This window comes from Hemitrygon akajei, chromosome 29, assembly GCF_048418815.1.
Source record: "Hemitrygon akajei chromosome 29, sHemAka1.3, whole genome shotgun sequence".
NCBI classification, from domain to species: Eukaryota; Metazoa; Chordata; class Chondrichthyes; order Myliobatiformes; family Dasyatidae; genus Hemitrygon; species Hemitrygon akajei.
In genome coordinates, this window is record NC_133152.1 from 44801765 (window position 1) to 44827525 (window position 25761).

The following is a 25761-nucleotide window of genomic DNA, read 5'->3' on the forward strand; positions in this document are numbered from 1 at the left end:
AACCACACGCCACAACAGTATTTCGAACTTTTTTTGTGTGATGTGATTTTTCAATTTTCATTCTAAATATTCAAGGTATGCATACTTCTGATTTCATTTATAAAAGTGTATAATGAAATAAGGTGCAACAAAGAACATCTTTCACGTTTTTTAAACTTCTAAACTTTGACGGCGTTAGCGTTCAGCAGGCTGACTTCCATTCTGTGGTTATTGTTACAATTTGCAGCAGTTGAAATACTGACAATGTAAATACAATATGGTTGAGCTCTAAAATGTTTCAAAGGTTATGGTAAGTTTATTATTGAGAAAATTTATGGATTATGTTCATTAACGCAATTAATTAGAGGGTATTTTACAAGTATATTAACATCGATTTCAAAACTAAATTAGCATAATTTGAAAATTATATTAATATTATTAAAGAAAATTCCAGCTGTGCAGCAACAAAGGTTATGTGTGCGGGAACATTTCAGTCAACGCGCAGCTTCAAGTGAACTATGCCCAAGGTCCACTCTCCTCTGCTTTCAGCATTTCTGATATTGATTTTGATCATAATACTCAAGGTAGGTCTCAACATAAACGCAAGGATAAAGGAAGCCTGACAGCTCAGCAGTACAGAAAGCTAGCGTGCATATACGGTAAGTAATTACAAAGGCAAATGCAAAGTTGACCTTTATTTCAACATGAAGGAGCATAAGGGGGGCAAATTCTTGTTACAATTGTACAGACATGATGATTATTTCCATTTTGCGACTTTATCTCAGATTTCCAGTAGCTACAAGAGGAAATCTCAGCCCGAAACGGCGATGGTATTCCCCTCCATCCAGGCCATGGTCTCTTCTAGGCAGGAGGTAAGGAACCTTAGATCACACACCACCAGATGCAGGAAGCATTACTAACCAAAAGCCATCAGGCTCCTGAACCATCATGGGCAAAGCCTTCCTACCACTGAACACATCTACAATGACCCCCACCATCCAGGCCATGCTCTCTTCTCACTGCTGCCATTGGGCAGGAGGTACAGGAGCCTTACATCCCACACCACGAGGTTCAGGAACAGTTACTACCCTTCAACCATCAGGCTCTTGAACCAGCGAAGATAACTTCACTCGCCTCAACACTGACCTGATTCCAGAACCTACTTTTTCTTTCTACGCAAGATAACATAATGAACTAAAAGGTTTTCCATCTCACGTTCACTCTAAGTAAGATGGCGGCCAATGTGATTTTGGCTGTGGTATCCATCCATCACCCTGCTTGTTTTCTGTAGCTCTCCATTCTGTCACATTCCAAGAATCTATCTTTAGCACTAGTCACACGACGCTCTTGCGTTTGAGCACTCATCTGTAAAAGTCTTTGTACAACAGCACAGAGTCGCCTGGGGGGGGGGGAAGAGGACCGTCTACGCGGCTGCTATGTTTAATCAGATCTGCTATGCTTAATCAGATTAGCAGTTGCCCTTGTCTCCAGGTTAAGTGCAACTATCCACACAGAACTCCACGGAAGTCAGCAACAGTAGAACTTTATTACCCAGGCTCTGAAAGACTTATCCATACAGCGACACGTTGCTCTGTAGCAAATAGATTAATTGCAAGTCTTATGATACCATACAATCACCCACGCACAAATTTGTAATGGGCAAGTAAACGCCAAGTAGTGATCTCCATGGTCAGGAAATGCATCAGCATCCGTCATTATCATGTTGCATTCTGACTAACACACCACAGTAAATTCCTAATACATGTAAATGCCATCATCATCATCTTGTGCCCTGTCGTGTGACGTGAGTGATCACTGTCTCATGATCATTCTTTTTTGGCAAATCTTTCTACAGAAGTGGCTTGCTATTGCCGCCTTCTGGGCAGTGTCTTTACAGGACCGGTGACTCCAACCATTATCAATATTCTTCAGACGTTGTCAGCCTGGTGTCAGTGGTCGCATAACCAGGACTTGTGATACACACCAGCTGTTCGTACGACCATCCACCACCTGCTCCCATGGCTTCATGTGACCCTAATCGGGGGGCTAAACAGATGCTACACCTTGCCCAAAGGTGACCTGCAGGCTAGCGGAGGGAAGGAGCGCCTTATACCTCCTTTGTAGAGACCTATCTCCACACTGCCAATCCATATATGTAAACATATATGGCGAATAAAGTTGATCCTTGGCAAATAAATTCCACAGTGTGCAAACAGTCTGAACCAAGAAGTGACCAGCATGAACCGTTATTGTGTTTGTCTCTCCTTGACCGTTGGCTGATTTGCTGAGTGCTCTCAATGCATTCCATTCACAAGTTACACTGAAATGTTGGCTTTGCAGTGCTGTGGAATCTCCGTGGTTTAACCATTGCTCTGAATCGCAGCTACACGGAGTGCTGCCGCAAGGGAGAAGCACCCATCATCAAGGACTCCCACCACGTTCTTCTCACTTCTACCACCAGCGGGAAGTAAAGGAGCCTTTGGTCCCACACCACCAGGTTCAGGAACGATTATTACACTACAACCATCGGGCTCCTGAAGAGCGTGATAACTTCACTCACCTCAACACGGAGCTGATTCCACAACCTACGGAGTCACGTTCAAGGACTCTACAACTCATGTTCGCAGTATTACTTATTCTTTATTATTTACACAATTTGTCATGCCTGCAAGAAAATGAATCTCAGAATAGTATATAGAGACATGTAAGTACTTTGATAACATATTCACTTTGACTTGAGATCAAAACAGGCTCATTTTCTCCAAATGCTTCACCTCCTAAAGATCCATCAAACCATAAGACATTGGAGCAGAATTAGGCCATTCAGCCCATTGAGTCAGCTCCATCTATTATCCCTCTCAACCATATTTTCCTGCCTTCTTTGACACCTATACTAATCAAGATTCTATCAACCTTTGCTTTAAACATACCCAATGACTTGGCCTCCACATTCATCTGTGGCAATGAATTCCAAAGATTCAGCACCCCCTGGCTAAAGAAATTCCTCGTCATCTCTAAGGAACGTTATTGTATTGAGGCTGTGCCTCCTGGTCCTAAACTCCCCCACTATAGGAAACATCCTCTTCACATGCACTCTATCTAGGCCTTTCAATATTCGATAGGTTTCAATGAAATCCCCCCCTCATTCTTCTAAACCCCAGCGAGTACAGGCCCAGAGCCGTCAAGCGCTTGTCATATGTTAACCCTTTCATGGTGGTAGGTTATGGGTGAAAGGGAAAATCCTCAGTGGAAACCGAGCTCAGAGCACGGAATACAACAACACTATACGACCACTTTGCACTAAAGTGCAGTGCAATAACTTAGCGGTTAGCACAATCACTTTACAGTGCAAGCGATCACCAAATGGGGCTCAATTCTTGTCGCAGACAAAGCCCGGTGGAACCATTTCTACTGACAGGAGAAGGGGCAAAGGCGGGTAACTGGCAACTTAGAACCAGTTGCTTAGAGCAGATGGGCCTAGTCTGCCATGGTTGGCAATTCATACAGAAGGAAAACTCTGATCTCAAACCTCTGCTGCCTTGCCACCATTCCCAATCACGGGGAAGGTTTCGGGAATAAACCCAGAGGGAAAAATCCAAAGCTGGTGTCCCTAAGGAGGTACAACATTGAGGTCAATTCAGACTGTGATGCTGCTGATGCCAAGCTGTATCGGTCTCTGCCATTCCTCTGGATTCATCAGCTGTGTGGAGAGGGGGAGCTTGCTCTCCATATTGTACTCCATTAGCTTGTGCATCTAGACAACTAGAATGCAATATCAATGGCTGACCCAGGCACAATGAAATTTATAAAAAAAACTATACACAACAAAAACTGACAAACAACCAATTTGCAAAAGATAAATGGTGCAAATGATGAAAAATGTAAATAAATGATACTGAGTTGTAGAGTGCTTGAAAGTGAGTCTTTAGGTCATGGAATCAGTTCAGTGTTGAGGTGGGTGGAGTTATGCACACTGGTTCAGAAGTCTGATGGTTGAAGGGTGATAACTGTCCTTGAACCTGATGGTGTGGGACCTAAGGCTCCTGCACCTCCTACCTGATGGCAGCAGCATAAATTGTATATAATTTATGTCTATGCTTTTCTTGTGAACGCTGCTTATCTGAAGCTCCGTGCCTGCAATGCTGCCGCAAGGAAGATTTTCATTGTACCTGAGCGGACGACAATTAACCTGACTTCTGACTTCATGGGCCTCTCTAAAAATCTCATGACTGTCACCATTGTGTTTAAACCTACCATGTGCTATTAATCCTAACTTTGGGGAACTGTCACCGATTTTCACTTTCCTGCCCAGCGCTGTCAGAGAATGGAACAATACAATAATCTGTTCCTGCTGTTGAATCTGGCCAGACCTCCTACTTCCCCCTAACTCGCACGGGTTTCCCTGCCCTACCCACCCTCCCCACATGTCCCCGGTAAAACTGTAAACACCAAAATTTCAAATTCACTGAAACTGATTTAACTTAAAAAAATAATCAAATCTCCGCTTACAATACTTCAGAACTCAAAAGTCACTGAAATATCACGTCCAAAAGTCACACTGACAGATTTTAGCTCAACAAGGCCAACAATGCATGGCGAGACAAGAACATGGTAAAATCATTGCTCAAAGTTAACGCACAATTCAGTTAAATAGTATGACAGATTAAGTGGTTTGGCAGAAAAGGTTTAAAGTAAAACACCAACAGCTGTTGGAAAAATATCGTTTTGTCGAAACAGTTTATACGTAAACTGTCAGCCGTTCCAGATCTTTATTAACCAAAGAAGTCCACAGGTTATGGAGCCAGAGCAGCGATGAAGTGTCCTAACAAATCGCGCAAAGAATAAACAAAAAGTAAATAAATAACACTGAGAAATAGTTGTAAAATCCTTGAAAGCGAGTCTGTAGGTTGTGAAGCCAGTTCTGTGTTGAGGTGAGTGAAGTTATCCACACCAGTTCCGAAGCCTGATGGCTGAATGGTAATAACCGTTCCTGAACCTGGTCATAGAGCCTTAGAAAACTACAGCATTAAAAACAGGCCCTTGGGCCCATCTGGTCTGTGCTGAACCATTTAAACTGCCTAGTCCCATTGACTTGTTCCTGGACTAAAGCCCTCCATACCCCTCCCGTTCACGTACCTATTCAAACTTCTCTTAAATGTTGAAATTGAAATTGCATCCATGGCTTCTCTCGCTCCCAATCTCTGATTGGGCTGCTGCTCAAATGGCGTAATGGACCCAAGGCTTACCTCTTGGTGGAGTTCAGAACTTGTCTTGCAAGGAACCTAACTTCAACATCCAAGGCTTCAGATTATACACAGGACATGCTTTATCTGAACAGCTACCAATTCTGGGCACCAACTCAAATAAATAGTCCTCACTGGCATATCTTGTGAAATTTGTTGCTTTGTGGCAGCAGCACAATACATAATAACCCTGTACATTACAATAAATAAATATATATATGAAAATTAAATGAAATAAGTGGTGCAAAAAGAGAGGAAAAATACTGAGGTAATTTTCATTGCCCATACAGGAACCTGATGGCAGAGGGGAAGAAGCTGTTGAGTGTTTACCTTTAGGCTCCTGTACCTCCTCTCTGATGGTAGCAATGAGAAGAGGGCATGGCCTGTGTGATGGGGATCTTTAATCATGGACACCACATCACCGTTTGAAGGTGCCCTGGATGCTGGGGAGGCTAGTGGCCATGATGGAGCTGGGAGAGTTTACAACTTTCTGCAGCTTTTTTCTGATCCTGTGCAGTGGCCCCTCCGAACCAGGCAATGATGCAACCAGTTAGAATGATCTCCGCAGTGCATCTGTCTTTGGTGACATACAGTGCCTATAAAAAATATTCACCTCCCTTGGAAGTTTTACTGCATTGACTACAGTGCATTTAATTTGGGGTTTTTTTGACACTGATCAACAGAAAAAAATTCTTTCCTGTCAAAGTGAAAACAGATCTCCACAAAGTGAAATAGGGAGGGGTCATAAAAGAGGGGAGGGTGGAACAGATAACTAGGGCTAAGAGCCTATTGTACAAGAATTCCAGCACCTGCAGAATCCCTTGTGTCCGTGCATTTCAGTGGCATTTTTCAAACCCCTTGTGAGTTCATCCTCAAAGACCCACGCAGCCAATGAAATGTCTGAACAGAACGACGACGCAAGAGGAGACAGATGCTGGAATCTGGAGCAACACACATGCTAGAGGAAGTCAGTGGATTCAGCATCTCTGGAAGGAAGGAAATTCCTGACATATCGTAACATAGGCAATTGTCAACATTCCGTGACACAGGGTTTCTTCGAACAGAAGCGTTAATAATTCATCTCCTTCCTCCACGGATGCTGCTCAACTTACAGAGTTCCTCCAGCAAACTGATTGTTATTTTATTAGTGTAATCACTTCCGTTATGGAGGCCATCTTATATATTTAGTGATGCAGCGGAGAGTAGGCCCTTCAAGCCAGACAGCCCAGGCAACCCCGATAAGGGAGGACGGGAGGATGAATACAGGGCCCCGGTGGAGGACTTTGTCAAATGGTGCAAGCTGAATCATCCGCAGCTCCACATCAGTAAGACAAAGGAGATGCTGATGGACTTTGGGAAGATGAAGCCTGCATTGCCTTCTGTTACTATTGATGGTGAACATGTGCTGCCTCAGCAAGGACCTGGACCCATTGCAATTTGTCTATCAACACAATAGGTCAACGGCAGACGCAATCTCAATGGCTCTTCACACGGTTTTAGATCACCTAGACACCACAAACACCTGTCAGGATGCTGTTCACCGACTATAGCTCAGCATTTAATGCCATCATTCCCACAATCCTGATTGAGAAGTTGCAGAACCTGGGTCTCTGACTTCTCTCTGCAAATGGATCCTCGACTTCTTAACCGGAAGACCACAATCTGTGCGGATTGGTGATAACATATCCTCCTCGCTGGTGGAGGATCAACACTGGTCCACCTCAGGGGTGTGTGCTTAGCCCACTGCTCTACTCTCTATACCCATGACTGTGTGGCTAGGCATAGCTCAAATACCATCTATAAATTTGCTGACGATACAACCATTGTTGGTAGAATCTCAGTTGGTAACGAGAGGGTGTACAGGAGTGAGATATGCCAACTAGTGGAATGGTGCCGCAGCAACAACCTGGCACTGAATATCAGTAAGACAATTGTGGACTTCAGGAAGGGTAAGACGAAGGAACACACACCAATCCTGAGAGAGATGAGAAGTGAAGAGAGTGAACAGTTTCAAGTTCCTGGGCGTCAAGGTTTCTGAGGATCTAATCTGGTCCCAACATATCGATGCAGTTATAAAGAAGGCAAGACAGCAGCTGTACTTTATTAGGAGTTTGAAAAGATTTGGTATGTCAACAAGTACACTCAAAAACTTCTGTAGATGTACCGCGGAGAGCATTCTGACAGGCTGCATCACTGTCTGGTATGGGGGGGAGCTACTGCACAGGACCGAAAGAAACTGCAGAGGGTTGTAAATCTAGTCAGCTCCATCTTGGGTACTAGCCTACAAAGTACCCAGGACATCTTCAAGGAGCGATGACTCAGAAAGGCAGCATCCATTAAGGACCCCCAGTACCCAGGGCATGCCCTTTTCTCACTGTTACCATCAGGTAGGAGGTACAGAAGCCTGAAGGCACACATCAGCGATTCAGGAACGGCTTCTTCCCCTCTGCCATCCAATTCTTACGTGGACATTGAACCCTTGGACATTACCTCACTTTATTTTAATATATAGTATTTCTGGTGTTTTTGCATTATTTTTATCTATTCAATATATGTATACTGTATAAAGTATGCTGAATAAGATTTATTTTTTCTTCTATATTATGTATTGCATTGAACTGCTACTACTAAGTTAACAAATTTCACGTCACATGCCAGTGATAATAAACCTGATTCTGATTCTGGATGTGGTGAGGACATACAGGTACCTGGGGGGTACATCTGGATGACAGAGTTGAGTGCAGCACCAACACAGAGGCTGTGTACAAGAAGGGCCAGAGTCACCTCTACTTCCTGAGGAGACTGAGTTCCTTTGGAGTATGCAGGTCTCTCCTTCACATGTTCCACCAGTCTGTTGTCACCAGGACAATCTTCTATGCGGTGGTGTGCTGGGACAATGGCATCAACATGGGTGATGCCAACAGGCTCAATAAACTGATTAGACAGGCCGGCTCTGTTATAGGAGTCAAACTGGACACACCGGAGGCTGTGGTAGAACAAAAGACCCTATGGAAAATCCTGGCAATTCCGGACAATGTTTCTCACCCTCTGCACACCACCTTGGCTGGAAAGAGGAGCACTTTTAGTAACAGACTAAGAGAACTGTGCTGCTCCAAAGAGTGGTATATAAGGTCATTCTTGCCCTCAACCATTAGGCTCTATAATGAGTCAACCTATAGCGAGGGAAGTGATGACCCCTTCCTGTTAGACTGTTTGAGGTAACTTATTTTTATTCTTTCTTACTTCTCTTCTAATATTTGAATATCTGTGCACTTGTGATGCTACTGTGACACTGTAATTTCCTTTGGGATCAATAAAGCGTCTGTCTCTAACCTAATCATGGGACAATCTACAATGAGCAAGTAACCTACGCAGTACGTCTCTTAACTGTGGGAGGAAACTAGAGCATCCGGGGAAACTCCACACATTCCACAAGGAGGACGTACAGACATTCCTTACCGAACAGCATCGGAATTGAATGCTGAAATTCCCCAAGTGTAACAGCATCATGCTAAATGCTACTTTTTTTTGGTGCCCTCAAAGTTAAAACAGAAGTTGATAGGTCAGGGCGTCAACAGCTATGGACAGAAAACAGAAGAATGCGGTTGGGAGGTATGATAAATCAGCCATGATGGATTTGGCTGAACGGTCTAATTCTGTTCCTGTACCTCACGGCCATTTGGTCTAACTAGGCAGCATTGTGCTTAGTGTGAAGCTTTACCGCACCAGCCGTAAGATTGGGGTTCAATTCCCACCTCAGTCTGTAAGGAGTTTGCATGTTCTACCCCTGACCACACGGGTTTCCTCCAGGACCTTCACTTACCTCCCACAGCCCAAACAAACAGACATACATACAGGCTAGGGTTAGTAAGTTATGGACGTGCTAAATTGGTATCAGAAGTGAGGCAACAATTGCAGGCCACCCTCAGCACAATTCTTGCTGATCGTAATACGATTGAATTCACCTTGAAACTTGAGAAGGAAAATCTAAAGTCAGATGTGTCAGTATTACAGCGGAATAAAGGCATTACAGAGGCATGAGAGAGGAATTGGGCCAGGATTGACTGGAAAACAACACTGGCAGGGATGATAACAGAGCAGCAATGACTGGAATTTCGGGAAGCAATTTGGAAGGTGCAGGACATATACATCCCAAAGAGGAAGAAGCATTCTAAAGGCAAGATGATATAAAACCATGGCCAACAAGAGAAGTCAAAGCCAACATGAAAGCCAAGGAGAGGGCATATGATAGAGCTAAAATTAGTGGGAAGTTAGAGAATTGGGAAGCTTTTAAAACCCAACAGAAGGCAACCAAAAAAAGTCATTAAGGTAAAAATGGAAAGTGAAAGTAAGCTAGCCAATAATATTACAGATGATTCCAAAAGGTTCTTCAGACGCATAAAGTGTAAGAGAGGCAAGAGTGGTTATAAGACTGCTGGAAAAATATGCTGGAAAGGTAGTAATGGGGGACAACAAAATGGTGGATGAATTGAACAAGTATTTTACATCAGTTTTCACTGTGGAAGACACTAGCAGTATGCTGGATGTTCCAGGTGCCAGGAATGATGAAGTGTGCGAAGTTACCAGAACTAGCGAGAAAGTTTTTGGCAAACTGAAAGGTCTGACGGTAGATAAGTCACTTGGATCAGATGGCGTATGCACCAAAGTTCTGAAAGAGGTGGCCAAAGAGATCTTGGAGGCATTAGTAATGATCTTTCAAGAATCACTAGATTCCTGAATGGTTCCAGAAGACTAGAAAATTGCAAATGCTACTCCACCCATCAAGACGGGAGTGAGGCAGAAGAAAGGAAACTATAGGCCAGTTAGACGACCTCAGTCGTTGGGAAGATGTTGCAGTCGATAATTAAGGATGAGGTCTCAGGGTACTTGGAGGCACATGATAAAATAGACCATAGTCAGCATGGTTTCCTTTGCCTGACTAATCTGCTGGAGTTCTTTGAAGAGATAACAAGCTGAATAGACAAAGGACAATCAGTTGATGTTGTATACTTGGATTTTCAGAAGGCCTTTGACAAGGTGCTACACGTGAGGTTGTTAATAAGCTACTATCCCATGGTATTACAGGAAAGATCCTAGCATGGATAAAGCAGTGACTGATTGGCAGGAGGCAAAGAGTGGGAATAAAAGGACTTTTCTGGCTGGTTGCCAGTGACTAGTGGTATTCCACTGGGGTCTGTGTTGGGACTGATTATTTTTACATTATATGTCGATGATTTGGATAATGAAATTGATTTGTTGCAACGTTTGCAGATGATATGAAGATAGGTGGAGGGGCAGGTAGTTTTCAGGAAGTAGAGAGGCTACAGAAGGACTTGGGCAGATTAGGAGCATGAGCAAAGAAATGGAAGGTGGAATAGAGTGTTGGGAAGTGTATGGTCATGCACTTTGGTAGAAGAAATGAAGGGGTTAACCATTTTCTAAATGGAGAGAAAATACAAATAACTGAGGTGCAAAGGGACTTGGGAATCCTTGTGTAGGATTTGCTGGTTGAATCTGCAGTGAGGAAGGCAAATGCCATGCTAGCTTTCATTTCAAGGGATCTAGAATATAAAAACAGGGATGTAATGTAGACTCTTTATAAATCACTGCTGAGGCCTCACTTGGGAGTATTGTGAGCAGTTTTGGGCCCCTTATCTTAGAAAGGATGTGCTGAAACTGGGGAGGGTTCAAAGAAGGTTCACAAAAATGATTCCAGGATAGAAAGGCTTGTCATCTCTGGGCCTGTATTCACTAGAATTCAGAAGGATGATGGTTGACCCCATTGAAGCCTATCAAATGGTGAAAGACCTTGATAGAGTGGATGTGGAGAGAATGTCTCCCATGGTGGGAGAGTCTAAGACCAGAGGACACAGCCTCAGAAAAGAGGAGTGTCCTTTTAGAATGGAGATAAGGAGGAATTTCTTTAGCCAGAGAGTGGTGAAGAGTTGAGTTACTGGAATTCTTTTCCACAGGAAGCTATGTATATTTAAGGCAGAAGTTGACAGGTTTTTGATTGATCATGGCACGAAGGGATACAGGGAGAAGGCAGGAGATTGGGGCTGAGAGGAAAATTGGATCAGCCGTGATGAAATGGCAGGACAAACTTGATGGGCCAAATGGTCTGATTCTGCTCCTTTATCTTATGGTCTTACGATTTGATTTGACACAAACACCTTTCACTGTACGTGTGACAAATGAAGTTAATCTTTAAACCAACGTACACATCAGCATGTTCCCACGAATATCAAAGTGTCACAGCATAGAAATAGCCCCTTCCACCCATCTCGTCTGTGACAGATTTATTCTGCCGAGTTCCACCTGCACCAAAGTCTAGCCACCAACATACCAAAAGGTGAAAGCTGAAATATTTAAGGGGCATATGAGGGGGGAAACTTCTTCCCTCAGACGTTGGTGTGAGTGTGCCAGCAGAAGTGGTGGATGCAGGCTCGATTTCAGTAGTTTGGATAGGGACATGGACCCAGATGTGGGTCAATGGGACTCGGCACATTAATAGTTCAGCACAGATTAGATGGGCTGAAGGGCATTTCTCTGCTGTCGTGCTCTATGACTCTAATCTGTCCTGCAAGATGTGACCAGAGTAAAGAAAAAGAGAAATGCAGTTCAGGTGGAAGCAGTCGAAAACCCTCGCAACCATGAACCTAACATACTTCGGTGGGGAGATCCCCACAGCCCAGAACAGACCAAGAATTTGAAAGGAGGTGGGTGGCTGCATCAAGGGAAACTCAGCAGGGCCCTCCCTCAGCAAACAAGGCAAGCGGGTGCACCATCCTGTTTGGTTAAGGAACCCCATCAGCTTATCCTGTTTGAAATCAAAACACGACCCACGCTTGCCCAGCTCCACGGGGCACTTTCCAAACACTCGTGGTTGTTAAGATGCCATCGAGTGTGTTCATTTCTGACAAGGCTGTGACTATTCCAGGAAGCAGGCTCACGTCTGCCAAGTGAAGTCTGGTGGGGCCACACCGCAGCTTGGCCAGGACAGCCACAGGAGCTCCATCCGCGCCACGGCTTTCCTGTGCTCAGTCTTTGTGTACAGAAAGTACACGGAGGATTCCTGCTTTGTCAGAGGCCCCTCTGGAGCCTCTCAGGGCTGCAGCCGGCTGTTAAATACCACACACTAGTGGCAGAGTAACTGTGGCGGTTTAGGTATTTCTGTGTACAGAACTGCTTCAGATCCACTTATTGAACGTCCATTCAGAGCGTTGGCTGGCTGACGGTGCACGTGTGTCTGCAAATGTGAGCCTGTGTGTGCGCATGTGCACACACATGGAAATGTGTGCCTGGGTGTGCATGTGTGAGTGGGAGCGAGAGAAAGAGACAGTGAGAGAGAGAGACAGACAGACAGAAACAGAATGAGAGAGAGGAGGAAGTGAGGTAATGAATGAAGGAGAGAAAGACGAAGAATGCAAGTGTGTGGAGAGGGAGGGTGTACACGTGTGTTTGCAAGAGAGGTGGGTGTGAGAGGATTGGGTGGGGCAAGAGGGTGTGGTGGGAAGGGGATGACAGCGCATGAGAGAGAATGAGTGAGGGGAAATGGATGAACAGGGAAGGGGCGGAAGATAGGTGTTGGAAGGTAAGACAGCAAGAGAGAGAGAACAAGTGAGAGAGAGGGGAAAGGGTGAGCGGTGGGAAGGGATATATAAGGAAGGGTGCATCCCCAGTGGAGAGGGGTGGGGTGTTATAGCTGCAGCAAGAATAAGATGTTCAAGTCTAGACTGATCACTGGGCAGGAGTGAGGTTCAGTCCAAGATTTGGAAGAACAGGTCACCTACTACTGCACCAGTCAATTCCTTGATGAACCAAGATTAAATTACCCAGCATGACTTCCAGTGAAGGAATTCAGAACAAGAGCGAACGTTTACAGTGAATAAACTCACTGCCCCACTAGGCATCACAAGGCAGCTTGCTTGGTTCAATCCCTCTTCACACACTGACTAGTCTTATCTCCAGCACAGTTTATCTTTCACTGGTCTCACTGACCTGTGAAGTTCGGGTCCTGATTTCAACTAAGTTGAACAATTAACCAAAAGGAACTGTTAATATTTCAGGCAGCATCTATGGAAAGGAAGAGTCGACATTTCTGGCCAAGGCCCTTCATCAGGACTGGAAGGGGAGAGGGAAGAAGCTAGAATAAGGTGTAACAAAATATCAAATATGAGTCCTGACGAAGGGTCTCGGCCCAAAACATCGACAGTGCTTCTCCTTATAGATGCTGCCTGGCCTGCTGTGTTCCACCAGCATTTTGTGTGTGTTGTTGTCTGAATTTCCAGCAACTGCAGATTTCTTTGTGTTTGCTCAAATAAGATATTCTGGGTTCTTCCTCCTCTCTTTCCAATTCTAATGAAAGGCTTTGGGCTGAAATGTCTCCCTTTATTAATTTTCATAGATGTGCTGCCCGATCTGCTGAGTTCCTCCAGCATTCTGTGTGTGTTGCTCTGGATTTCCAGCATCTGTAGAATCTCTTGCGTTTATGTCAATGTTTCGGGTCGAGAGCCTGTCTTGGAACTGAGAGTGGAGAGGGAAGCTGGCCAGCATAGAGAGGAAGGGTGGGGTGTGTGAGACAGGGGCCAGGAGGTGGGACGAGAACAAGCAGGGCTGGAGGGAGAAAACAAAGCCAGACAGCCCTGATGCAAGGTTTCAACCTCAAAGTCAACAGTTCCTTCCCAAAGATGCCACTCGATCCACTCAGATGCTCCAGCAGATGGTGTGTTGCTCCACATTCTAGCATCTTCCATCTCAGGTGTCCCTGGACTGTGGAACTGGCAGGATAAAGGGAGGGGGTGCAGAGCCACGGTGGGCCTGTTGGAGTTTGTGCTGGGTTGGGGCTAGTTGTCCTCGTCAGTGCTGCCCTCCAGTGTTCACTCTGTGGAAGACAATCTGGAATGTGCTCGTCTGCAGCTGCACTCAAGTGAGATGAGGAACTGCTGCGGGCTTGTTCTTGCGGAAATGTGGCTCCAGGACAACACCCCGTGCACCGTCAATCTACAGGCTAATATTATTATTTCATCTTTGTAACTTTATGTGCAATCTTAATTCCATGTACTACGTGCTCCGTCTACCACAACAGACAGGAAACGCTCCGTCCGCCACAACAGACAGGACCTCTACATCAGCGAGACCTGATGCAGATTGGGGGACCGCTTCGTCGAGCACCTATGCTCCATCCACCACAACAGACAGGATCTCCCGGTTGCCACTCACTTCAACTCTCCTTCACATTCCCATTCAGATATGTCCATACATGGCCTCCTCTACTGCCACGATGAGGCCAAACTTCAGTTGGAGGAACAACATCTCATATACCGTCTGGGTAGTCTCCAGAACATCGAATTCTCCAACTTCCGGTAATTCCCTCCCTCTCCCTTCCCCATCCCATCTTCACTCTGTCTCCTCTTCTAGCTGCCTAGCACCTCTCTCATGATTCTGCCTTCTTCTACTACCCATAGTGCTTTCCCCTTACATTCCGTCTTCACCTCTCCTGCCTATCCTCTCCCTGCTTCCCCTCCCCCACCCCTTGATCTTTCCTCTGATTGGTTTTCCACCCTCCCCCCACCTTCTTTACAGGGCCCTTGCCCCCTCATTCTTTAGTCCTGACGAAGGGTCTCGACCCGAAACGTTGACTGCTTCTTTCAACGGATGCTGCCCGACCTGCTGAGTTCATCCAGCTTGTTTGTACATCTGTGTTTAATGGAACCTGGCTCTTTATAAACAGTAGCATCAGTGATGGAATTAAAGTCTGTTCAAATTAAGACCTGAAATTTCTTTACGACCCTGACTATCTGCAAGGAATAGGAATTATGGATCTAAATATCCCCAGATCCCAGTGTTCTACTGAACACTTCAGTGTTCTACCGGTTACAGATTTGTCCTTTCAAAGTGTAGCACCTCACATTTGTCTGCATTAAATTCCATCTGCCATTTTTAACTTATGCACTGTGATTCCACAAACACTCAGAGGCAACAGCAGGCACCAGGACAAAGCCATCAGGCCTGTCTTGCCTCAGTCACTGGTTGCTGGAGATCACTTTAGTTTTGAAACACAATTCATTTCCTGGTTTTTGAGCTCATGTTGAAATGGATTCTCTGAATGCCCCTTGGGTCAGACACCTGATTGGTCACGATTTCTCCACAACAACACAGGGCAGACCTCAGCTGAAGAACCTTGCGACGGCAAACATGTTACCAAGGCAGGGACTGCCCTCTAGTGGCACATCACCAGAATTACCGAGCTCTGAAACCACTTACTGAGTATGGAAGGCAAATACAATGTTAGCACTCATTTCGAGAGGATTAGAATAGAAGATTGAGGATGCAATCCTGAGGATTTATAAATCAGACCACACTTGGAATACCGTGAGCACTTTTGGGCCACTTCTCTAAGAAAGGATGTGATGGCATTGGAGAGGGTCCAGAGTACAGTAAATTTAATATCTAAGTACATACATGTCACCATCCTGAGATTTGGCATCTTGTAGACATTCACAATAAATACAAAGAAATACAACAGATTCAATGGAAAAACCACACACAACAAAGATGGCTAAATTACCAATATCAATAGACAATAGACAGTAGGTGAAGGAGTAGGCCATTCAGCCCTTCTAGCCAGCACTGCCATTCACTGTGATCATCGCTGATCATACACAATCAGTACCCTGTTCCTGCCCTCTCCCCATATCCCTTGACCCCGCTATCTATAAGAGCTCTATCTAACTCTCTCTTGAATGCATCCAGAGACTTGGCCTCCACTGCCTTCTGGGGCAGAGCATCCCACATATCCACCACTCTCTGGGTGAAAAAGTTTTTCTGCATCTCTGTTCTAAATGGCCTACCCCTTATTCTTAAACTGTGGCCTCTAGTTCTGGACTCACCCATCAGCGGGAACATGCTTCCTGCCTCCAGTGTGTCCAATCCCTTAATAATCTTATATGTTTCAATCAGATCCCCTCTCATCCTTCTAAATTCCAGTGTATACAAGCCCAGTCACTCCAATCTTTCAACATATGACAGTCCCGCCATTCCAGGAATTAACCTTGTGAACCTACGCTGCACTCCCTCAATAGCAAGAATATCCTTCCTCAAATTTGGAGACCAAATCTGCACACAGTACTCCAGCTGGGGTCTCACCAGGGCCCTGTACAGCTGCAGAAGGACCTCTTTACTCCTATACTCAATTCCTCTTGTTATAAAAGCCAGCATGCCATTAGCTTTCTTCACTGCCTGCTGTACCTGCATGCTTGCTTTCATTGACTGATGTACAAGAACACCTAGATCTCGTTGTAATTCCCCTTTTCCTAACTTGACTCCATTTAGATAGTAATCTGCCTTCCTGTTCTTGCCACCAAAGTGGATAACCTCACATTTATCCACATTAAACTGCATCTGCCATACATTTGCCCACTCACCCAACCTGTCCAAGTCACCCTGCATTCTCATAACATCCTCCTGACATTTCACACTGCCACCCAGCTTTGTGTCATCGGCAAATTTGCTAATGTTACTTTTAATCCCTTCATCTAAATCATTAATGTATATTGTAAACAGCTGCGGTCCCAGCACCGAACCTTGCGGTACCCCACTGGTCACAGCCTGCCATTCCGAAAAGGACCCGTTAATCACTACTCTTTGTTTCCTGTCAGCCAGCCAATTTTCAATCCATGTCAGTACTCTGCCCCCAATACCATGTGCCCTAATTTTGCCCACTAATCTCCTATGTGGGACTTTATCAAAAGCTTTCTGGAATATCCAAATGACAAGTGCAAAAGGGAATGAAAGGATTAACGTACGAGGAGCATTTGATGGCTCTAAGCCTGTACTTGTTGAAGTTTAGAAAGATGGGGAGGGGGTCCCACTCAAACCTATCAAATATTGAAAGGCCTGGATAGAATGGAAAGGATGTTTCCAACAGCGGTGGGCAGGGGGGGGGGGGGGGGGGGTTGAGGACCAGAGAGCACAGTCTCAGACTACAAAGACGCTCCTTTAGAACAGATATGGGGAGGAATTTCTTTAACCAAAGGGTGGGTGAATCTTTGGAATTCCCAACACTGTCTGTAAGAAGTTGGTATGTTCTCCCCGTGACAAAGTAGATTGTGAGGGCATGAGTTCGCCTTATTGGACTAGGGGACTGTTCATGGGTCATAGGCCCCCATTATCTGGACCCTTCGTGCAGATTTGCCCAGCCTGAGGGTAGCAGCAGGGTGATCATTCACCCTACACCATGGGCTTCAGGGAGCAACCCACAGCAATTGTGTACGTTTGTATCCAATTTCTTTGAATAAGCTCTTACGACACAAGAACAGAATTGGGCCATATGACCCATCGAGTTTGCTCTGTCATTCCATTGTGATTGATTTATTATCCCTTCTCAACCCCATTCTTCTACCTTCTCTCTAACCTTTGACACTCTTACTAATCAAGAACCCATGAACATCTGCTTTAAATATACCCAACGATTTGGCCTCCACAGCCGTCTGTGGCAATGAATTCCACAGATTCACTACCCTCTGGCTAAAGGAATTCCTCATCTGTGTTCTAAATGGACGTCCCTAATTTCTGAGGCTATGCACTCTAATAATACTCACATATTATAGGAAACATCCTCTCCACATCCACTCTATCTAGACCTTTCAATATTCAATAGGTTTCAATTAAATCCCTTCTCATTCTTCTAAACTCCAGCAAGTACAAGGAAGACAGATTATAGTTACAAGGAATACACAAAAGAGCATGAAAAAAGACATTAATGGCAGACTGTGGAAACATTCAAACACACTGGCAAGTGTCCAACCCTGGAATAAATAACCACACTCACTGCAAATTATTATTTACAAGAATAAACCATTCGATGCCTTTTCATTCTTATATTCATCATCAATGCTTTCAGTCCTGTTTTGTTACATTCAAAGTAAGTTTTTTTATCAAAGTGCATTTACGGCACCATATACTGTGCTGAGGTTTATTTTCTTGTAGGCAATCACAATATAACTGAGAAGCAGAACAGGATTAATGAAAAACTTACAAAGATTGATAAGAAGCCAGTGTGGAAAAGACGACAAATACAAAAAATAACCAAAAGAAGGCAAACTGCACAAATTTTAAAAATGGAAAGAAAATAAAAATTCATTAATACTGAGAACACGAGTTGCAGAGTCCCTGAAAGTGAGTTTATAAGTTGTGGAATCAGTTCAGAGTGAGGTGAGAGAGGTTATCTACGCTGGTTTAGGAGCCCGATGGTTGAAGGGTAGTAACTGTTCCTGAACCAGGTGATGTGGGACCTGAGGTTCCTGTACATTTCTCCCAATCATCACAACTCAGCATCATTCACCAGGAACAGTAACTACATTTTTTGAATGCATGGTATTTGAAGTTTTAAAACGATTTCACACTTTCATTTGCCAGTGCTGGCTGTAATAGATGAAAAAAAAAACCCAGAGCAGGAAGTTAGCAGGAGTATTATTACCATGAAGGGCTTCCATATGAGAGGACGTGAACACTTCTTACTGGGGACCAGGGCAGTGTTCTGTAACATCAACGATAGAGTCAGAGTGACCACTTTATTATGAACACCTGCTTGTTAATGCAAGTATCTAGTCAGCCAATCACGTGGCAGCAATCCAATGCATAAAAGCACGCAGACATGGTCAAGAGGTTCAGTTGTTGTTCAGATCAAGCATCAGAATGGGGAAGAAATGTGATCTAAGTGACTTTGACTAGGGAATGATTGTCGGTGCCTCAGAAACTACTGATCTCCTGGGATTTTCCAGGCACGACAGGCTCTAGAGCAAGGGTTCCCTCAGTTAATGGTACTGGTCCATGGCATATAAAAGGGTTGGTAACCCCTGCTCTAGAGCTTACAGGTAACGGTGCACAAAACAAAATCGAGTGAGCGGCAGTGTGTAGGTGAAAATGCCTTGTTGAAGGCATTAACAAGAGGTTTGAGAGGTCAGAGAAGAATGGCCAGGCTGGTTCAAGCTGACAGGAAGGCAACAATAACTCAAATAACCACACGTTACAACAGTGGTGTGCAGACGAGCACTTATGAACACACAACACATTGAACCTTACAGCAGCAGAAGACGGTAAACATACACTCAAGTTACCATTTTATTTGGTTCGGGAGGCATCTAATAAAGCGGCTACAAAGATTACGTTCATGGTCTTCTATTGCTATAGACAGAGATTAGCTTTATTTGTCACTACCTCACTTTTTTTAATACACAGTATTTCTGTTTTTTGCACGCTTTTAATTTATCCAATATATGTATACTGTAATTGATTTATTTATTTTTATTTTATTTTATTTATTTTTTCCCTTCTATGTTATGTACTGCATCGAACTGTTAAATTTCACATCACATGCCGGTGATAATAAACCCGATTCTGACATGCACCCAGAGGCCAGTTCGTCAGGTACAGCCCAGCACAGGCCCTTCGGCCCATCAAGTCTGCAGTGACCACTGATCACTTATCAACGCTAATCCGATAATTCTGCCCAAGACTCCACGACTCTCCTGTGCAGCACTGATCTACCGACCCGCACGGCTTTGGGACGTGGGTGGAAACCAGAGATCCGAGGGAGATCAAAGGGTGAATGAGGGATCTCCACACACAGAGTACCAGAGGTCAGGACTGAACCAGGGTCTCTGACACTGTAGATCTAGTTGCTATACCACGGGGCCACTCCTATGGATGTTTCAGCTGCAGGATAACCCTAATCCATCACATGGCAAAGATGATTCAAGATGCAAATTCACTTATCACATGTACCTACATACAGTGAAATGTGGCGTTTGTGTTAACAGCCAACACGCCCACAAGTGTTGCCACACCTTCCTGCCGACACAGGATGCCCGTAATGCTTGGCAGGACAACACAGAAAACAAGCACCAAAATAAAAGTGGGCAGCAAAGGGAGATTTAGATCTCAGAATAAGTTAAAAGATCAGCACAATTGTTATTTATGAGATACAGAGCGGGATTTCCAGCCCTTCAAGCTGCACAACACAGCAACCTCCGAGTTTATCTTAGCCTAGTCACAGGACAATTTACAATGACTAAGCCCACCAACTGGTACGTCTTTGGACCGTGGGAGAAAGCAGGAGCACCTGGAGGAAACCCACGCAGTCACGGAGAGAACGTACAAACTGTAAGGCGTCGTGCTGACCACTACGCTACTGTGTCATCACTACTGTGGGCTAAAGGACTGCACTGGGCTGCAGGGTTCAATGTTCTTTCCAGAGAGTGGTAAATTAGTAGGGGAATGTTTTGGGGTGATATCAGAGGGAGGCTATTTTACAGCAGCGAGGCAGATACATTAGGGACGGTTAAGAGACTCTTTGCTAGGCTCATGATTGTAAGAGAAATGGAAGGTTATGGGCTTTGTAGGGGTGGCTGGGTGGAGATACGACTCTACCAAAGGAGGTGTAAGGCGCTCCTTCCCTCCGCTAGCCTGTGTCGTGGTTTCTCGTGCCCCACAAACGACCAGGAGACGCAGAAGATTCTTCAAGAAGTATTAAACTTTCATTTGCAAATCAAAGCTGAGACAGTCAGTGAGCTAGTCGCTGATTGCCCACCAATCCTTGTACATAGCATTTTTTATAGCAATCTCCTTGTTTAGTTGTATTAGCATATCCAATCGGTCTATAGTTGCGTATCACAAGTACATCCGCCACTATTGTTTCTACCCATTGACTTAATCATGTTCTAATCTACATCTCTTAGCTACCTCTCATTAACATACCATTATCTTCTACATTCTTAAGATTTCATTCTCCTACTAAATTGGGTACATGCATAGCAAATAGCAAACTCAGACTACATAATCCACATCTCTTAGCTTCCTCTTATTAACACACCATTGCCTTCTACATTCAATTGGATATATGCATAGCAAATAGCAAGTTCAAAGCTGACTACATAGTTTTGGTTACACAGCAAACAATTTCAACTTTTATACTCCAATACCTGCAGGTCACCCTTGGGCAAGGTGTAGCACCTGCTTAACCCACACCTCTCCCACCCCACCGGATCAGGGTCACTTAAAGCCATGGGAGCAGGTGGTGGATGGTCGTATGAGCAGCTGGTGCATAATACAAATCCTTGTTATGGGACCACTGACGCCAGGTAGACAATCTCTGAAGGGTATTGATAACGGCTGGGGTCACTCGTCTTGTCAAGATGCTGCCCAGAAGGCGGCAATGACAAACCACTTCTGCAGAATTTGTCAAGAACAACCATGGTCATGGAAAGACCATGATCGCCCACATCATACAACACGGCACTGAATGAAAGAGAGAATGAAAGGGTTCGGTTGACCTTTGAGTGGGTTAAAAGGTCGGGTGGCCAGCGGACTGAACAGTAAACGGCTGCCAACGTTTCAAAGGTACTCACTTGATGCATCCAATGATAACCTGCGTCAGAGGATAGATGAGCGGCTGAAGAACTTCATTGGGGTAAACCGTACTGAGCAGGCGACACCACAAGAACAAGCAATGAATGAACTGCCAGTTATAGACGGACTGATACGTCTCCTGCGGACAGAGAGACAAGCACAGTAGTATAAGCAAACACACAGAAGAGAAACAATCTCAAACAATTAAGTCTTACTGCAATTCAAATGGAACAGTTAGGGTAACTCAGACAAAACCTCAGCAGGTCATGCAACGTCAACATTTTGGGCTGAAATGCTACCTGACATATTGAGCTCCTCCCACAATCTGTGTGTTCCTCAAGATTTCCAGCATCTATGGGGCTTGGCACCACTAAAGGGATTGTGAGAGCATGTGACTCTGGATGATATATTTGAAATCCTCACAGACCTGGTGTACCCATCAATATATTTTGATAGTAAATGGTTACACAACTCCGCCATGGATGGTGCCAAACCTGGCTGCGAAAGGAGAAGGGGTCGATCCCATCGCGTAAAAACCCTGAGCTACAGAAACGGCAACAGAGCTCCAAAGACCTCATCCCTGGGATGTACAAAGTAAATTTATGAAAGTACATACTCTGCAAAAGTATTAAACACACACACACACACACAGAGTAGATAAGATGCCAAGGATTTTTGCACAGTACTGTAGTAATTTTATGTATTGCACTGTACTGCTGCCACAAAAACAAATTTCATGACATGTGTGAGTGATGATAAACCCGATTCTGATCTGGGTCTCTATTGTGGACTGAGAGTGGGAAGGGGGCAGGAAGAGGGGAATCATGGTTGGGAAAAGGGGAAGGAGAAGAGGGAGGGAGAGGGAAGCACCACAGAGACATTCTGTAATGATCAATAAACCAATTGTATGGAATCAAATGACCTTGCCTGGTGTCTCAAGACTGGGTGTGTCTGCACCTGCCCCCGACACTGCTTCTCTGCCACCTGTCCCACACCCCTCCCGCAGTCCCCATCCTCGCCATTCCATCATCTTTTGCTCCTGCCAGATTTACAAACTTGCCTTCTGCTCCACGTTGACAAATACAATACTGTGCAAAGGTCTGCGGTACCCCTAGCTAAGTGTATGTATGTGCACAGGACTGTAAATGTCACCATATACAACCCTGAGGATCATTTTATTGTGGGGATGGACAGTAAATCCAAGAAAATCCACACACAACAGTACGGACAGCCAGTGTGAAAAAGACAACAAACCCTGCAAATACAAAAGAAAAAAGAAATAATGATAAATAAATAAACAATAAGTATGGAGAACTTGAAACGAAGAGTCCTTGAAAGTGAATCCATGGGTATGGCGACATACAAAGTCGAGTGGTGAAAGTGGAAGCCACGGGGCTGATTGATCTTCGGTCAGCCCAGGACAGAGAACTCCAGTGAGCTGCTGCTGGTCATCTATTCCCCAGGAGAGATGGACTTATGAAAAAGAAGAAACAGTTCTAATAATATTATTTAAAAATGAGGTTTTTCAATAACATCCTTCCATAGATGCTGCTCGATTTGGAGTGAGAGAGAGAGCGCGAGAGAACGAGAGAGAGCATGAGAGTGAGAGCCTCTCATTCACTCATACTATTCCCAGCATCTGCAGAATCTCGTTTATGGAGCACTCAGGGATAGTATGGACAGGTAGAGCCACTGCCACTCCATGACAGGGACCCGGATTCAGTCCTGACCCCAATACAGATTCATTTATATAATCATATTTATCACAACGTACAGGGAAATGAGTCACGTGCATTAACAACAAACACAACTCAAGCATGTTTTGGAGGCAGCCCGCAAAAGTCACCACACATTCCGGCACCGACAACAGCATGCACACCAGGCTATCTGTGTGGAGTTTGCACAATCTCCCTGCAATTGCAACGAACAGCAAACACTGCCTTATTGGCCAGGGGTGGTGAACCTGTGGCACATGCAAAAGGTTTGCTGGCATGGAGCTTTCGGTGCCATCCCTCGATTCTTTAAATGGCATAACAACAAGATTTATAATGATTACCTTCACTGCCAAGTGAAGCAGCAAATGTCTGTTTTAGCAACCGAAGAACAGTGATATGATTTCACAGGATGTCCCACACTGGCTTGGTGCCAGTAAGAACACATGATATTGGATAATTGGACCTGATACACACATTGCTCACTGGATAGTAAACTGTTACCATTACAATATTATTTAGAAATTATTATGTTATTTTCAATTGTCTTTTTAAAAGATATTAATACATTTTTCAACAGCTTTTCTATTTCAATTCGTCTATATTATATGAGCAACAGGATATCCCTTTCCCTTAAATAAACCCCATAATTATTGTTACTAATTCATTAATCAGTGATAATCTCTGCTCAAAATTACCATGGCACACAAGAGAATTTTTTTTTAAAAGATTATGGTCGATTTGGGCAAATTCCCTGAAAAAGGTTCGCCACTCACGCCTTAACTTATCTAATCGCACACAAAATGCTGAAGGAACTCAGCAGGTCAAGCAGCATCTATGGAGAGGAATAACCAGTCAACTTTTCAGGACGAGACCTTTCATTGGACTGAAAAGGAAGGGGGTAGACGTCAGAATAAGGTGGGGGGAGGGTGAGGTGGGCAGGTGACAGGCGAGGGGGAAGGTTGGTGAGTGGGGGTGGGATGAAGTAAGAATCTGGGAGGGGCTAGATGGAAAAGTAAAAGGGCCGAAGGAAGGAAGGAATCGAGGACACAGTTAGTGAGATCAAGACTACCACAGTTAAATATATCCTTTCCAGTCCTGATGAAGGGTCTCAGCCCAAAACGGCAACTGTTTATTCATCTCCATAGATGCTGCCTGACCCGATGAATTCCTCCTGCAGTTTGTGTGTGCTACTCTGGATTTCCAGCATCTGCAGAATCTCTCGTGCTTTTTGTCTTATCCAATCTTTCAGGTTCTGCCGAAGTACCTGATTCTGCCACTAGCTGTCAGTAGACAAGGAGGACTGAATTTTAATGAGAAAACATACGTTACATAAATAAGCTAAAACAAAAACGTGTTACCTTTTTCTTCATCGTCATGGCGTTTCGGAGGTGGATAGCAAGCTGCCGGATGTAAATGAAAGCGTGTTGATAGGTAGCGTGGTGATCCAGCGCGTACATCTCTGTCAAACTACGCTGCATGAAGTTGATCATGGGAAGCACATTTGGTGAGGTAAACTTGCAGTTCTTCACATAAGCCACGTACATTTGCTGGAGGGAGACAAAGAGGGCAAGAGTACAAAAACTGGTAGAGATATGCAAAAGAACATAAAACTTATAAACAGAATTAGGCCATTTGGCCCATCGAGTCAGTTCCATCATGGCTGATTTATCATCCCTTTCAAGCCCCATTCTCCTGCCTTCTCCTCATAACCTTACTAATCAAGAACCTGTCAAACTTATCAATTTAAATATACTCAATGCCTTGGCCTACACAACCGTGTGTGGCAATGAATTCCACAGGCTCACCACCGTCCGGCCAAAGAAATTCCTCCTCAACTCTGTTTTAAAGGGATGTCTTTGTATTCTGAGGCTGTGCCCTCTGGTCATAGACTCTCCTGCTACTGGAAACATCCTCTCCATATCTATTCCTCCTCATCACTGTTCTAAAGGGACATCTTTGCACTCTGAGGCTGGTGCTATCCATGTTCTATGTTCTGAATAACTGCCCCAATTCAAATGTGGCTGGTCTGAGGAAGTGGGGACTATGATCCCACTCTTTCCTGGACTTCTGGCCACTACACTGAAAGGATATGGATCGGCTGGGGAGATGTGGATGGAAAAACGTCAGATGGAGCTTGATCAAGGATCAATGTCATTCACTGTAGATCTGGACAAGTGATAGGAGACAACGAGGACAAGAGTACAAAAATCTGTGGAGACATGTGGATGGTGAAGGCGGCTGTAAAAGAACATGTATCAGTTTGGGCACCACAGTAGCGAGGCGATTAGCGCAATGCTATTAGAGTTCAGAGTTCAATTCCGGCTGCTGTCTATAAGGAGTTTGCACGTTCTTCCTGTAAAAGTGTAAAAGTTTCCTCCAGGTGCTTCAGTTTCCTCCCACAGTCCGAACAGACA

The 25761-nt window shown here is 44.5% G+C and overlaps 1 protein-coding gene across 2 annotated transcripts in view; it reads right to left on the reverse strand.

Moving 5' to 3' along the window:
• Positions 1 to 25761, reverse strand: part of noc2l (NOC2-like nucleolar associated transcriptional repressor) — a 157034-nt gene that overhangs the window by 99862 nt on the left and 31411 nt on the right. For both annotated transcript variants that reach the window (XM_073032302.1, XM_073032301.1), the window contains exons 10-11: positions 24706 to 24894; positions 21632 to 21771 (exon numbers count right to left, since the gene is read on the reverse strand). In XM_073032302.1, the coding sequence (XP_072888403.1) occupies positions 21632 to 21771; positions 24706 to 24894 (329 nt within the window). The remainder of the gene's footprint in view (positions 1 to 21631; positions 21772 to 24705; positions 24895 to 25761) is intronic.